The 15,275-nt window shown below is 34.8% G+C and overlaps 1 protein-coding gene across 1 annotated transcript in view; it reads right to left on the reverse strand.

Moving 5' to 3' along the window:
* Window positions 1-15,275, reverse strand: part of CCDC171 (coiled-coil domain containing 171) — a 466,256-nt gene that overhangs the window by 309,010 nt on the left and 141,971 nt on the right. Inside the window, exons 10-14 of the mRNA XM_007954161.2 lie at window positions 11,344-11,450; window positions 9,468-9,557; window positions 8,264-8,464; window positions 3,599-3,766; window positions 1,824-2,012 (exon numbers count right to left, since the gene is read on the reverse strand). Of these exons, the coding sequence (XP_007952352.1) occupies window positions 1,824-2,012; window positions 3,599-3,766; window positions 8,264-8,464; window positions 9,468-9,557; window positions 11,344-11,450 (755 nt within the window). The remainder of the gene's footprint in view (window positions 1-1,823; window positions 2,013-3,598; window positions 3,767-8,263; window positions 8,465-9,467; window positions 9,558-11,343; window positions 11,451-15,275) is intronic.

The following is a 15,275-nucleotide window of genomic DNA, read 5'->3' on the forward strand; positions in this document are numbered from 1 at the left end:
CCTTCTGGTTAGCAGTCAAGTGCCTGAGGCACTACACTACCAGAGCTCCCTCATTAGCCATTAGAGAGATGCAAATCAAAACAACCTTGAGATACCATCTCATGCCAGCATTAATTGCAAAGTTGAACAAGACAGAAAATAACTAATGCTGGCAAGCATGTGGAGAGACAGGGACTCTTATACACTGCAGGTGAGACTGTAAAATGATACGACTGTGGAAATCAGTATGGCAATTCCTCAAGAAGTTGGAAACAGAAATACTATTTGATCCAGCAATCCCATTATTAGGTATATATCTTAAAGAAGTGAGAGGCAGGACACAAACAGATATATGCACACCCATGTTCATCACAGCACTGTTCACAACCTAAGTACTCATCAACCAAGAAATGAATAAACAAACTGTGGAAACTATGTGTGATAGTTAAGTTTTTGTGTCAACCTGGCTGGGCCTGGTTGAGTGGCTGGGCAGCTGGATGTAGTCATTCCCCATGATGAAACTGGGAATTAATTCCATGGTGGAATCTACTGGAGCAGCTGAGTAGCTGCTTTAGGGATATGGGCTGCTTCTAGTATATAAGAATCAGCTTTGAGGAAGGTCTCCAGCTTATGGCATGCATGAACCCAGCATGTAGCTGAGTCACTGTGCAGCAGCCCGCCATGACCTGCCAATCTTGGGACTTTCAATGGACTTGAATCAATGGCCTGTCATGTGGTTTATTAATATTGGGACTGTGTCTTTTCACTTGTCAACCTTGGGTTTGTCAGCCTCAGCAGCCAGCAGCTGCCTTAGTGAAGAGGTGCCTCTAGCTTCAGTGGGACAGGAGTAAGAGGCAGAGCTGAAGCCCAAGGTCAAGGGGCTTTCACCCGGCCCCTATAGCATGGCACTTTGAACTTCTAGCCTCCAAAATTGTAAGAATAAACTCCTGTTTGTTTGAGCCATTTCCATTTGTGGTATATTCTGTTAGAGTGGCACCAGGAACTATGGAACCCTAAAGAATAATGTAGAACCTGCAAAACACCACATAATGTGGATGAACTTGGAGGATATTATGCTGAGTGAAATAAGTCAATGACAGAAGGACAAACATTGTATTAGTCCACTATTGTAAAAAGTCAAGAAAAGGTTTATACATGGAAGAAAACTTTCTCTGCTGGTTACCAGAGATAGGTGAGAAGGGGAGGGAAATTTTCTATATAGAAAACAAAAAGAAAAAAAAAAAGATATAGAGAGAGAGAAAGAGAGAGAAACCAAAGAGTATTGATGGTTACCAGGGTAGGAGGGAAGAGGAAGCTTTTGTTTGGGGGGAACTGAGTTTATGATAATGGTGGTAGAATATTTTGTAAAAGGATACTGATAAGAGTAGCACAACATGAAAAAATGTAATCAATGTCCCTGAGTTGTAAATGTGGAAGTTGTTATGTTGGTGAATGTCTTTTTGTGTATGTTTTCACCACAATAAAAGTTAAAAATAAAAGATATCTGTGCGAAAACTGAAAATATTTTCCTAAATATTTTTAAATTTTCATTTTCAAAATAAATAAAGGCAATACAATTTTATCATTTAATTGAGAAATAGATTCAGAACATTTTAACTAGAAACTTATTTACTTTCAAAGTGAAAGACAATCCTTACTACACACACACAAACACATGTTGTATATGTGTTTGTGTGTTCATGCTTCCATGTCTAAACAAGTTCGCAAGTAGTGCTTTTCCATTAGTTGTAAATTGACTTGACATTGGTACTTAAAGAAAATGCTTGAAATGTTTAAAGGCTGAGTAGCCCAGTTTTGCAAAGCTTTTTGTAGAAGTAACATACCTGTGCCCTCCTCTGTACCTCCAAGAGGAGTTCAGAATATTGCAGCTCCAGTGCCTTCTTTTGTTTATGCCAGCAGCTCTCTTGGGCTTTCATCTGCTCTGCCACTTTGTTGAAGGTGTCTTCCTGGGTCTGCTGAAGTTCTCTCATTGTATCAGACTTGTTTTTACAGATATACTCTAGATGGCTTATCTGTAGGAAGTAATGCAAGAGAGAATGAGATGTGCTCACAAACCATTTCTCTGCATCACCTCCCAAAAAAAGAGACCAGGGTTTTTCTACCATATTTTATTCCTCAAGATTATATGAAAATTTTAAGTTATGATGTAAATTTAAAAAATTAAAGGACAGAGATTAGCAGGGTAGATATCATAGTTTAGCAAAGAATTACACCATTTGCATACTTTGACAATAAATTTTTTATTCTTCTTTTTCTAATAAAAATATTAATTTTACAATCAATTTTGCTGATAAAATTTAAAAGAATATTCTTATTCCTGGAAAGAAAGCTCAAGCTATTCAGTTACCTTAATGGAAAAAAGAGTTATGTAAGAATTACAAATATGCAAACATTTTACATATAACAAAACAGAATGCTCAACACACTTTTTATTTTACATTCAAAACACTGGAAGGATTATCCTCATCTTCTAATATATGTAACAATTAATGATGTTTTGAAACAACAAAAATCTATTAAAAATGTAATACCATCTCAGAGGACTAAACACACACACACACACATTTTAATTACCTGTAATTTTCAAACATTACACATATATACATTACACACACAAACATTATACCCATTACACACATATTCACAATCATGAACAGGATCTATACTTCTCACAATTTATGTCTTCATTTCCTCAATCCTACTTCTCAGTGCCTGTGGTGTGTTTACCAATAGGACAAAAGTAAAATGCTCAGTAATAAGAAATCTCATCCTGAAATTGGACCAAGATGCTGTTTCATTACTTCAACAGATGAAAACCACATAGAGAACAGTTTCTCATTTTGTCCCTTATGAGCAAATGCCAATGCAACGAAGACCTGGAAACTAAACCATAAGCATAGTTCTGGACCAGTTCAATAGGTCCAGGGTAAGAATCAGTATCTTTAATGGTGGTATCTGTTTGTCAGCTATGCCAGTTTAATTTTATATAACCAAAAGAAGACTTTTTCTTTTTCTCTTTTTTTTTTGGGGGGGGGGAGTGAATTCCTAGGCTTGTGAAATGGTAGATTTATTATATTCTAAAGAATGGAATGAGTTTTGTAATCTACAGTTTGTTACATTTCAAGAAATAAGTCATAAATATAATTTAAAATTTTTAAGTACTTTTTAAAATAACACCTCATATTTCCCTAAGAATTTTAATATCCTGTTTCTGAATAACTATATCTTGTTTCTATTTTATGCTAAGATAAAGGGTTGGTTTATTCATGTAAATGACTAAGTTCTTTGAATTGCTTCATCAGTAAGATTAATTTATTTTCTTTTAATTAGGTCCCTGTGGCTAATACTGGCTAGTAGTATTAGCATGTCCTGCACAGAAAGTGGAGCTTAGAGACTTCATACAGACTTCAGTCACATTTACATGCCCACAGCAATGGCATCAAACTGAGTTGTAGACAAGCCATAATTAATGGTATTGAATTATTAACAGCCAAATTCTTTTTGAAATAAGATGAATGTCAGCCCCTCTTAATGATACTGTGATGTGGACAAATGTCACTGAATTTAATAGAGGTATCTGGTGCCTGAGGACAGTTACCTTCTCATTAGCCCTGTTGAGGTCTGCGATCAGGGCATCAACATTCTCCTGCAAGACTGCACAAAGCTCAGACCAGGAGAATTTATCCAGCATGCCTTCTGGTTGTTTTATGAGCACACAGCCTGCTACCAAGTGCTGATACAAGGTATGAAGAAAGGTTAGCTTCTCCTGTGAGAAAAAGAAGTCATTAATTTCAGTATATAAACATTGTGAGAAGTACAACATGTAATACACATACTAAAGAATTTATGGCAAAGTCTAGAAAGGAATAATAATACTCAAATCTCAGAATATTTTCATTTTAATAAACTTTTTTACATTCAAAACTAAGTATCAGATAGACTGCAAGTGTCTTAGTTGTCTAGTTCTGCCATCAGAGAAATACCACAAGTGGATGGCTTTAACAAACAGAAATTTATTCTCTCACAGTTTAGGATGATTGAAGTCTGAATTCAGGGCACTAACTCCAGGGGAAGGCTTTCTGTCTCTGTTAGCTCATAGTTGAGAAAGAAGGTCCTTGTCTCCTATGAACATCTGTTGGCTTGGCATCCCTTGGAGATTTCCATGTCTTGACATCAATCTTCCCTTGGGTCTAGGAGTTTCTCGTTGCAGGGAGCCCAGGTCCAAAGGAAGCACTCCACTCCAGGCTGCTCTTTCTTAGTGGTCTTGAGGACCTTCCTTCTCTGCTCCTTCTTCTCTCCTTTTGTGTCTTATAAGATACAAGGTGATGCAGGCCACACCTCAGGGAAACTCCCTTTACATTGGATCAGGGCTATAACCTGGGTAAGGGTGGTGACTTAAGTAAGGGTGATCCATCCTATCCAAATTCTGCCTTATTAACATACCAAACATAACCTAATCCTCTTTAACATAACCTCATCCTGCCTTACTAACAACAGGCAGAAGTTAGGATTTACAACACATCACAAAATAGAGGATAATCAAACAATTCTGGAATCACAACCTACCCAAGTTCACACATATTTTAGGGAGACACATTCAATCCATGACCACAGGTAATCCCTGACTTACAATATATTTGAGTTACAATGAACCACACTTACAATCATCTAGTTTTCTTTGGTACAGCTTATCATTAGTAGGGAGCTCGGGACTGCTAACCAGAAGGCTGGCAATTCAAACCCACCAGCCACTCCTCAGAAGGAAGACTGGGCAATCTAGTTCCATAGAGATACCACCTTGGAAACCCAAGGAGGGGTTGCTATGAGTGGATCTGACTCAACAGCAGTGAGTTTGTGTTTGTTTGTTTGTTTTATCATTAGTAACATGTACTATGTACAATGTTGCAGTGCATAATTTGCTGATGCTATCATTCTCAGAGGTTCACTCATAGATTTTCAAAGATAAGATTTATAAAGATATTAATAATAATGAAAACTAAAAAAAAAAAGAGGTGTTCAACTTACATCAGAACTGACTTACAATGGAGTGGTTGGAACGGAACCTCTTCTTAAGTTGGGGACTACCTGTACTTAAAATATATTCAAAACCAAAATCTGAAGACTACGAGGCAGAGTACTAGGGTTTTGACCTCAGACCCACCCCTGTTCAGACCTCATCTTCTTTAGATCTAACATAAGATATCTGGACTAGTCATTTCTAACCCCTTCTAACTATAAGTCAATATGGTGAGTCTATCATTTCATACTTACAAATGATTATTTAGGTTAAAAAAAAAAAAAACAGAGAAAAGAGTTATTCAACTCTGTCAAAGAAAAAGTTGTACCAATCTCTGTACTTCACTTGTACACAATTACTCAGCTTTCATTCTCCTCCAGAGATTTCCAGTCTGCTCACCACTTATAGGAAATCTATCCCTAGCCCCTTAGGCAAAGAAGACAGTAATATGAAAGATATAGAAGATGAGCTCATTTGTTTTCTCCACTTATAAGTTCATATAGTATTTGGCACACTGAGCATTTATAGGTGTTTAAACATTACAAAGTAACAAGCTAGACAGATAATAGATGATAGGTAGATAGATGGAGGGAAGAAGGGAGGGAGAGAGGGAAGCATGGATGGACACAGCTGCCCAAGACATACTTTCAAAACTAACAATTAGAAAAATATTTTTAAATTTTTTTAAATTATACTACCATTGCAGTAACTATGTCATTCATTGTTGAATGAATTAAATGACCTATAAATACTTACTATATTGCAGAATTCAGTATGAAGCTGACCTGTCTTGAACATATAAGAAGGATTTATTTACTAAAGTGCCAAATGGCTTTCTTTGTAAGGAACTTTACCTGTAATAAATCCCCAAAGTATGGAACCCAAAGACAAGGTAATTATAAAACTGCAAAGTGAATATTTTGGGTATTAAAGTAAGTTTCCTCAAAATATTTTTTTTTTAAATCATTAGGAAAGATTGATTCATCAATCCCATTACTAGGTACATATTCTAAAGAAGTGAAAGCAAGGACAAGAACAGATATCTGCACACCCATGTTCATCACAGCACTATTTACAATAGCAAAAAGATGGCAACAACCTAGGTGCCCATCAACAGAAGAATGGATAACCAAACTATGGTACACACACAAAATGGAATACTATGCAACACTAAAGAATAATGTGTAATCTCCAAAACACCACAGAACGTGGATGAACTTGGAGGAAATTATGCAGAGTGAAATAAGTCAATCACAGAAGGACAAATATTGTATTAGATCATTATTGTAAAGAGTCAAGGGAAGGTTTATATATGTTGTTGCTGTTGTTGTTGTTGTTATGTGCCGTCGAGTTGGACCTGACTCATAGTGACCCCTCCTTGGGTTTCTGAGGCAGTATCACTACAGAAGTAGATTGCCCAATCTTCCTTTCGAAGAGTGGCTGGTGGGTCTGAACCGCCAGCCTTCTGGTTAGCAGTCAAGTGCCTTGGGCACTATGCTACCAGAGCTCCCAGTTTATATATAGAAGGAAACTTTCTTTCTTGGTCACCAGGAGTGGGAGGGGAGGAAAGAAAACTTTTGAAAGGAGAAATTTTAAGAGGAAAAAAATACAAATTCTAATCTAGATAAAAGAAACTGAGTAATGCACATGTAAAAGTCTTATAAGTAGAAATTCTGGGAAGCATTTTCCAATATATATATATCAAAATGTAATATCTTCCATTCGACCTATATGCCACCTTACTTTTTTCCAAATGCAATAATATGAAAAGCAAGGAATATGGACATTCAGTTACAACCACAAACCTGAGCTAAAAATCAGAAGACTTCATAACTACACTGTACTACAGTTGAATTTTTCAACTGCTTTAAGAGTTCTGGTGGTGTAGTGCCTAAGGCACTTGACTGCTAACCAGAAGGCTGGCAGTTCAAACCCACCAGCCACTCCTCGGAAGGAAGATTGGGCAATCTACTTCTGTAGTGATACTGCCTCAGAAACCCAAGGAGGGGTCACTATGAGTCAGATCTGACTCGACGACAATGAGTTTGGTTTTTGGTTTTTGGTTTAGATGTTTAAAATCTTCATAACTCCAACTAACCAAATGTAATATTCAGGAACTCCTCCTCCCTCCCATATTTCACCAAGTGATCGAGTTTACCCTCAAGGATGACTCTTTGAGTCACTATTATGTCCTTTTTGCTTGGGCTGTGATAAACCAAGCATGATAATTATCCATTTGGCATGAAAAAATAATCCCAAGACCCAAAATCAATTCACACATGTTGAACCCAACCACAATGTTGTAGACATGCTGACTTTACAATACAGTCGGGCTTCTAGTTTCCTTTATTTTAATCATTATCTGATGTGTAAAACAATTTCAATCCCTTCATGTGGACACAATTTAAATCCCAGCCTGAAAGAAGGGTGGAAAGAATGTTTCCTTCTTACTCTCTTGGCATTCATGTTCATATTTTCTGGAGTAATGAACTCAATATGCAGGAAGACTCAGATAAACCATTTCCACACCAGCTAGACTAGTTCTTCATCCCATGGGTATAAATAAATATAAGGTAACCATTCCATTAGCACATGATCATACAGAATACAAAAGTTTCATCATATTTTCAGAGCCATTAATAAATAAAAATAGATAGGCAACCCTCCAATGCAACCATTGTGGGACTTGTGTTTTTCTAAATTTTTATTAATATTCTATGATTATAAAGAGTAAGGAGATTGTCTATTAAAGTAGATATTATTCCTGTTTCATAATTAAGGAAACTAAGACTTGAAAAGACTAAGCTGTGTAGATTGGCCGTGGTCACACAGTTTGTAAAGACAAGCACCAAGATGCAAGTTCTGGTCTTTCTGATCACAAAAACCAGATTCTTGGCACCATACCTAGCTACTGAACTACTGAAATAAAAATAATAATTTTGTCATTGGAAAGTAGGCCAATTTTGAAAGTGCTATTAAGAGCACAGCTGCTAAAACAGTCAAAGAAAAATAGTTGCACAAGTAACAGGAGTTTAAGTACTTTATTTCTCTCACAAAACAGGATGACACAAGAGCAGTAGAGTGAGTGATGTTGCAGCTACCATAAATACTTCAAAATATCTAGCTTAGAACAAACTTTTTAACTAAGTCAAATGAAAGTAAAAATAGCCACTTGATGTACGTAAATGTGTAAAACCGAGATTAGTGAAAGGCCTTTCTTGACAGTCACTTTGTCTCAGGTAGTACCTCAGCATCCTTATGGAAAGCCTGGGACAGCTTCTGGAGTTCACCTTCAGTTTGGGCTGCTCGTGCCTTTTCTTTCTCCCAACAGTGCAGCACGTTCTGTAGTTCCATTTTTAAAGTGCTTATTAAAGCGTCTCTGTCTGCACATTTAGTGTGTAAATGACTTAACTCTTTGTTGACATCAGCCAGTTTACCCTGAAGGTCCTGTTGGAGACACACCAAATAAAGGGATTGTAGGAAGGATAGCCAATGGGGAGTCAGGGGTGGGTGGGGGCACAAATATAAAATACATAATAAAGAGTTTTGTAGCTTAAGAATCTTAAAGGAAAGCATTTGTTTATAATGCTAAACATTAAGGTATTTTATTGAACTGAATTTTATAAATATATGTTAGCTCAAATATTAGAAAATTTTATGTTTTAATATTTACATAAATGTTAATAAGATGTCTTATTCTAAAAAGGTCTTTGAAAGAGAATTTTCCTTTGAAACAATTAAAAAAAAAAACTTAAGAGCTCAACATTTTTTAAACATTTAAATAACATTTTTTAAATAAATCACTTACATTAATATAAGAACATCTACTTTCTAATGGCATTCCAAATACTAACAAAAATTTCAATTAAGTAGTAAAAATTTCTGAATTATTTATTCCTTAGGCTTAACAAATTGTATTGAAGTGTACCCATGACAAACTCAACATGAACCAACACAATAAAATTCCAACAATATTGAGCAACTCTGAGAGTTCTCACAGTATAATTTCACAAATATGTAGTATAGAAAACCAGCACAGAAAATAAAATAAACTGTTGTCCTGGAGCTTGGCCAGGTGTGTTCTCAACCCATTACAACGCATGATGAAAACCGACTCCCAGTATTGACGTGCTCATATAAACTATTGCTAAGGTGTATCCAATGCTAGACATTAAATCTGAAATCTGAAATAATTTTTTTTTATTTTATGTATTTTATGGTATTGAAATTATCTAGAAAATAATTTTTTCTTTAACAAAAACACTTCAAGTTTTATTTATAAAAAAATGAAAAACACTGTTATTTGAATCAGTAATTTTAAAAAATTAAAATTGTATTCAAACATATTTAATATAAAAAGAAAATATATTTTCAGATATCTCTACTTAAAAATAGTCCCTAAATAATTATATTTGTTTCTTAATACAAAAGTTATTCTAAATAATAATACCTTTATATGTTTAGTCTGAGACTCTATCTTCTGTTTGGAAGAATCAAGTTCATTAGATATCGTTTCCTTAGCATTGTTCATGCTGGTTAGCTGAAGAGAGAAAATGTAACTTTTTAATAATTTTCAAGGATGGTTGACTCAAAACCTAACCATTAAATGTTTTTCATACAATTACTTAAACACAAATCTTTTAATAATAATTTTTAAAGTCTTTTAAAAATTATTTCTTTAGCTTAACTGCTGTGTAGCTTCTGGCACAAGTTTATATGGCTAAAAAGAAAAGAAAGCATTCAAGCTTAAAATGTCAGTGAGGTTATTGTACTGTTACTAGTTGTCTAGATAAAGGATTTCATTCTTACTATAAACAAATATAACTTTATTCTTAAAATCCTACTGGACCAAAATGCCAGAAGCAGTGGCATCTACAAGGAAAGAAAAAAGGACAGAGCAGAAGACAGTTCTTTCTATACATCATGAGGGTATTCACTGGTCTCTCACTCCATATGACAACTTCAGGGTCAGTCACATGCAGTCCTACTGGGAAGGCTTGTGGCAGGTCATCAGTTGGTCCTGCACCACTTGTGATTTATTCTCTTTGACAGTTCATTCTTCTTTCTGTCAGACTGCTCTTTTTGCTTTCTTTGCAGCCACCCCCTCAGTCTCCCCACTGCTGTCTCTGGCACTGGTTCACAACAAAGCGCATTACTAAGCCAAAGCCTGCTGAGTCGACTTTTCAACTGTGCTGAGGATCATGTGACATTCATCCTCCCAAATAACAATTATCTGTGGGTAATATGTTCCTAGTTACCCTGCAGCTTCCAGACCCAGGCCTCAGAAGAGTTTCATAAACTACTAACAATGTAGGTTGTCTTGTCTCACTGGAAAAGATTTAGCAATATTTGTTCTTCATAGAAATTTAATTATTTCAATGGTCACTTTCTTTTTTGACTTCTGAACAATCACAGAGAGTATTAAAGAAGACTCACTTTCTCTTCCTTGTTCACCTTAGTAAACTAAAGTAAAACATCTCTCTTTTCACATGTGAAATGTCATGTTTTCATGGCCTTTGTATTATATGAAAGAAAGAGATAAACAGAAGGAAAAACACTAAGTCCCATATGGCCTGTCTTTGGTTCAAACAATCTGCTTGCTGTTTCACTAATTGTATTTAATGTAATTTCTTTATATGCTCTAATTTGGCAAGAAGTAACTAAACAAACTTCAATTTTTAAAGAACAAATTCATAAAACATTTTAACATGCAAGAAAATTATTAAATCACACATTAAACAATACAAATGAGATGATAAATAAAAGCATGAGATTTTTCAGTCTGCAAACTAAAAGCTCCCAAGCTACATCAAACAAGTATTTGTTTTTAAAAACTTCCATATTCCCTTTAGAAAATAAAATTTTCTTTTTTAAAGACTGTTTTTATTTTTTATTAAGACTTCCACAATTTTTATAAATCTTAAAACTAAAACAGTAAAAAAAAAAAAAACCTAAATTTCCACAAGCTATTCCAAATGCCATAAAAACACATTAACATTTAAATCCAACTCAATATTTACTTACTGATTTAAATGACTTGCATAGCTTTTTTTAGAATTCAAACTGATAAATTATGAAGACCACATAGTGACATACTCTTTTAACTTTGAAAACAATAGTGTGACTGAAGAGCTACAGAAACATGTGAGACACGACTTAAGGCCACATTTTAAAGAAAGAACAGTGACAGACAATTTATTATTTTTTTGTATCTGTGAAGCTCTCAATTCAATATTCCCAATCTTTTGACCTTTGTAACAAGCAAGGGATACGTACTGCTGAAGGCCGAAGGCTATATGTGTGGAGCCAAACAGTGCAAGTGTTACCTCATTAGATGCATCTTCCAGCTTGTTCTGGTAATCTGTCAAGGTACGCCTCAAAGTCTCAAGGACAACAGAGAAGCTGGGAGGTTTATCTTTGTCCTTGTGGATACCTAGAGAAAAACATACGATGAAAATAAAGCCCTTAAAATCAGAGAGACAGAAGCTAAGCAAACAGTAACAGAAATATTACAATTAAGTAAAAGCTAAAAAGACTTTATGAAACCTTGAATAGAGTTTTAGTCTCCAAAGAATGCTGCTGTCTAGTTTTTCTAAACAAGTGGTCAAATTAAAGTTATAATACATCAAGTTCAAATTTAAAGCTATTTTCTACCTTAAAGAACCCTACGTTGTAGTTAGTAGGTAGTTCTTTTCTTCATATCTACTAAATATCTGAAATGTTTGTATATACCTGTTATCCAACAATTAACCAAGCTAATATGCTACATTGTTTTAGGGATTTACCTACACTTACTTTGGTCCTTGTATTTCTGATTAGTCAGGCCTTTCAATCTTGCTTTAAAAAATAATTTCTGAACCCAAGAACACATAATTTTCTGTTATGCTTGGAACTATTCTTCAATCTTTGAAATTCTCAAGTTACAATTCAAAATAAATCATAAAAAATGCTATCATCTACACAGGCCCACATAATGTTTCAATTAAAACCCTTTAAATTGATACTCAATGTAAAAATATGTGTACTTCCATATCATGCCCTTAAACTATTTTAATTTAGTTTGGCCATAATTTAAGTGAGTTGAGCTAATAAAGGTCACATGGTCAAATATAGTTAAACTATTAATACAAAATAATCAAATGTTTACTTTAAAAAACCACTTTGAATTGATTGTTTATTGTACTGCTCTTCAAATACTAAAAACATAGTAATTTAATTTTTTTACATTCCTATTAACATTTTCCTTCTTCTATAATGATTTCTTGCTGCCATATTTTACAATCTAAGCATCTCAATAAGTAAGAAAGGCATTCTCATCAAACATAATTTTAAAAGGAGCATTTACAAGACATGCTTTATTATTCATTCATTCAACAAATTTAACTGAATTCCTACTATCCACTCATCCCAGGCACTAAGCAAACAGATAAACAAGATTGATATAGTGTCTGTCCTTAAAGAACTTAACAGTCTAATGGAAGAAAAGGTGACACTAAACAAATAATCCCATGGATCATTCATCCATGCTTTAAGTGTTCATTATAGATCTTCTGGGGTATCAGGGGAAGAAAGCACTAATAAAGGGAACAAAAGCAATGAATGGAAAAAACTTCTCAGTTAATGATGGATCAGTGTATTCATCTCAGAATATAGGTAATAATGTTTTACTCTTGGCCTAAATTTATGGCATTTATCAAGATATACTTTAAGCAATGTCTTAAGTAGGAGTAACAAGTTAGATGTTCTTAAACAAAACAGTATTAAAAAAGTACTTAAAAATCAAAAGTAATGTAGAAACACTATGTATCCAACATATAAAAAAAAAACAGTGCTCTGAACCATGATAATGGAGGAGACAGTGGATTTTGTAATAACTATGAGTTGGAAAGACAACTCATTAAAAATTTTATTAAGAGTCTTAGCAAATATATGTTTAAAAAATTGCTCTCTTGCACAAGATAAAAAAAAATGTAATGTGTAATTCTTTTTCCTTTGCTGCTACACAAGGAGGCTATGAATAAATCATTCAAGGACACTCGGGAAATATGCTGGCTTTTACAATAAGGAGAAAACTTCTCTTAGATTCAGAAGAATAAAATCACCTTACTTTGAATGTTGCTAGGGTAAGGGACAAAATACTCTCTCCTTACTGACCTATTCACATTCTTATATTCTACACAAAATAAATTTTCTTGCCTGAAAATATTTATACAATAAATTCAGTTGTAGTACAAAGTATGCTTTATGTCCCATCTACATCTATTATAAAAAGAAATATCTACTAAGCCTTAAACATGACAAAAATGTTTTAAAATAAAAGGGTCACTCCAGACCTGGGACCTCATTGATCGATTTGATTTAACTTAATAATATTCTAATCACTCACTGCACTTTGGCCCAAAAAATAATGATCTATTAAAGCTATCCGCTCAGGGGAAGGTTTAAAAGCTCACAGATAAAGAGCAATAAAAGAGATTTGAATAGTGGTCACAATTCACTTCTCAAAGGTCAAAGCCCATTTGAAGAACAGACCACATCAGGAACACTTTATACTTCCATGACACCACCTCAAAATCTTTGCAGTTCTTCTTGCCCTCTCCCTATACACATGTATCTGTGTGCATGGGGCAGCCTACACAATCATATCACCCCTGTTTGTCTCATTCCTTCTCACTCTTAAGGAGGTATCAACTTAAGGGGTAGCTTGGCAAATCTTTTTTTGAATTAATAGCCTACAGGGGAAGGGAGGTAGGTAGGGTAGAAGAAAAGGTTCCAAGCCCTCTTGTGTATGTTGCCTTGTAGACAATCTCAAAACTACAATGAAACCTGGGATAGCCAAACTCAAAGGGACTGGCTTGTTTTCCTAGGTCTCACAAGTTTTTCATCTTTCTATTGCTCACATTAGTGAAAAGTATTTGAGTTTCCATCTCTGACAGGTTTCCACTGTACACAATTTCGTCTTTTGCAGGTTTTTTCTGTAGTTATTTTTACATGACTCTTGTTTTTCAAACTGGTTGTTTAACCTTTGTAACCTATAGTTCCACAGTGGAAATTGAATTGTAATGACTGAGGTAAGTCTATCTCCTCCACCTTCTCAACCATTCTCTTACCTATTTCAATCTCCCCAAAGGGAGAATAGTTAGCAAATACAGAGAAAGAGCATAAGACAAATGAGTAGGTTATTTTTTAAAATATATCTGTTATAGAACATGAGAAGTAATTATATCCACAAAACAGATAGAAATAAGAAATCACTATTTAATGTTGACTTCTGATCATCTAATAAAAACCAGAAAAAAACATTCCATTGGGTTTTATTTTCACCTGATGAAATCCAAACATTTAATACATGTTACATTAATGACTAAGAAAACTCTATTTTCTTTCTAAAAAGTGGTTAAATACAAACATTTTGTTGGCAGTTATACTTTCCAAGCTCAGACTACATTCTGTACATTAACTTGTCTTATGCACTGAGATCGTAAATAAATATCTTCATTATTGTTCAAATGTTGTTATTGTTATGTGCCGTCGAGTCAAACCCGACTCATAGCGACCCCTCCTTGGGTTTCCGAGGCAGTATCACTACGGAAGTAGGATTGCCCAACCTTCCTTCCGAGGAGTGGCTGGTGGGTTTGAACCGCCAGCCGTCTGGTTAGCAGGCAAGTGTCTTAGCCACTATGCTACCAAAGCTCTACTGGTGCCAATTCTGGAACTTTTAAGGAAAATAGCTCATAACTTTTCTAACATATGTAGAGAATTTATATAAGTCCTGCTCACTCATCCTCTAACTATGTCCCCTGGGAGTGTCCAAAAAACATTCCCTTCAACAAGCCTTGAGAAATACATTGATGAGGGGAGCCCCAACATCCTTATTGAGCTCTGAATGGCTTGATAAGCTCAGCATAGCCAGAAGGCCAAGAATAACAGTGGGAAATGTTGTCATCAAACTGAGGATGATGGGAACTTGAATGGCACAGGCCAAGAGGTGATACTTAAATTCCCAAGACAAAGTGGAAAAATGTAATCTAAAAGAAAAATCAAACCCGTAGGCAAAGTCTTGATCAAGTGTCTAGTTCTACATCATCCATATTTAAATTCATATTTAAATTAAATAAAGAAAATTTCAGTTTCTCAGTCACTCTGGCCACATTTTTTTTTTATTTTTTCTTTTTTTTATTATTAGGATTTGGGTGAAGATTTACAGAGTAAATTCACTTTTCATACAGCAGTTCACATATACTTTGTCTCATGTCAT

The sequence above is a fragment of the Orycteropus afer genome, unplaced genomic scaffold, assembly GCF_000298275.1.
Source record: "Orycteropus afer afer isolate SDZICR_OR568_19922 unplaced genomic scaffold, OryAfe1.0 scaffold00435, whole genome shotgun sequence".
In the NCBI taxonomy this organism is placed as follows: domain Eukaryota; kingdom Metazoa; phylum Chordata; class Mammalia; order Tubulidentata; family Orycteropodidae; genus Orycteropus; species Orycteropus afer.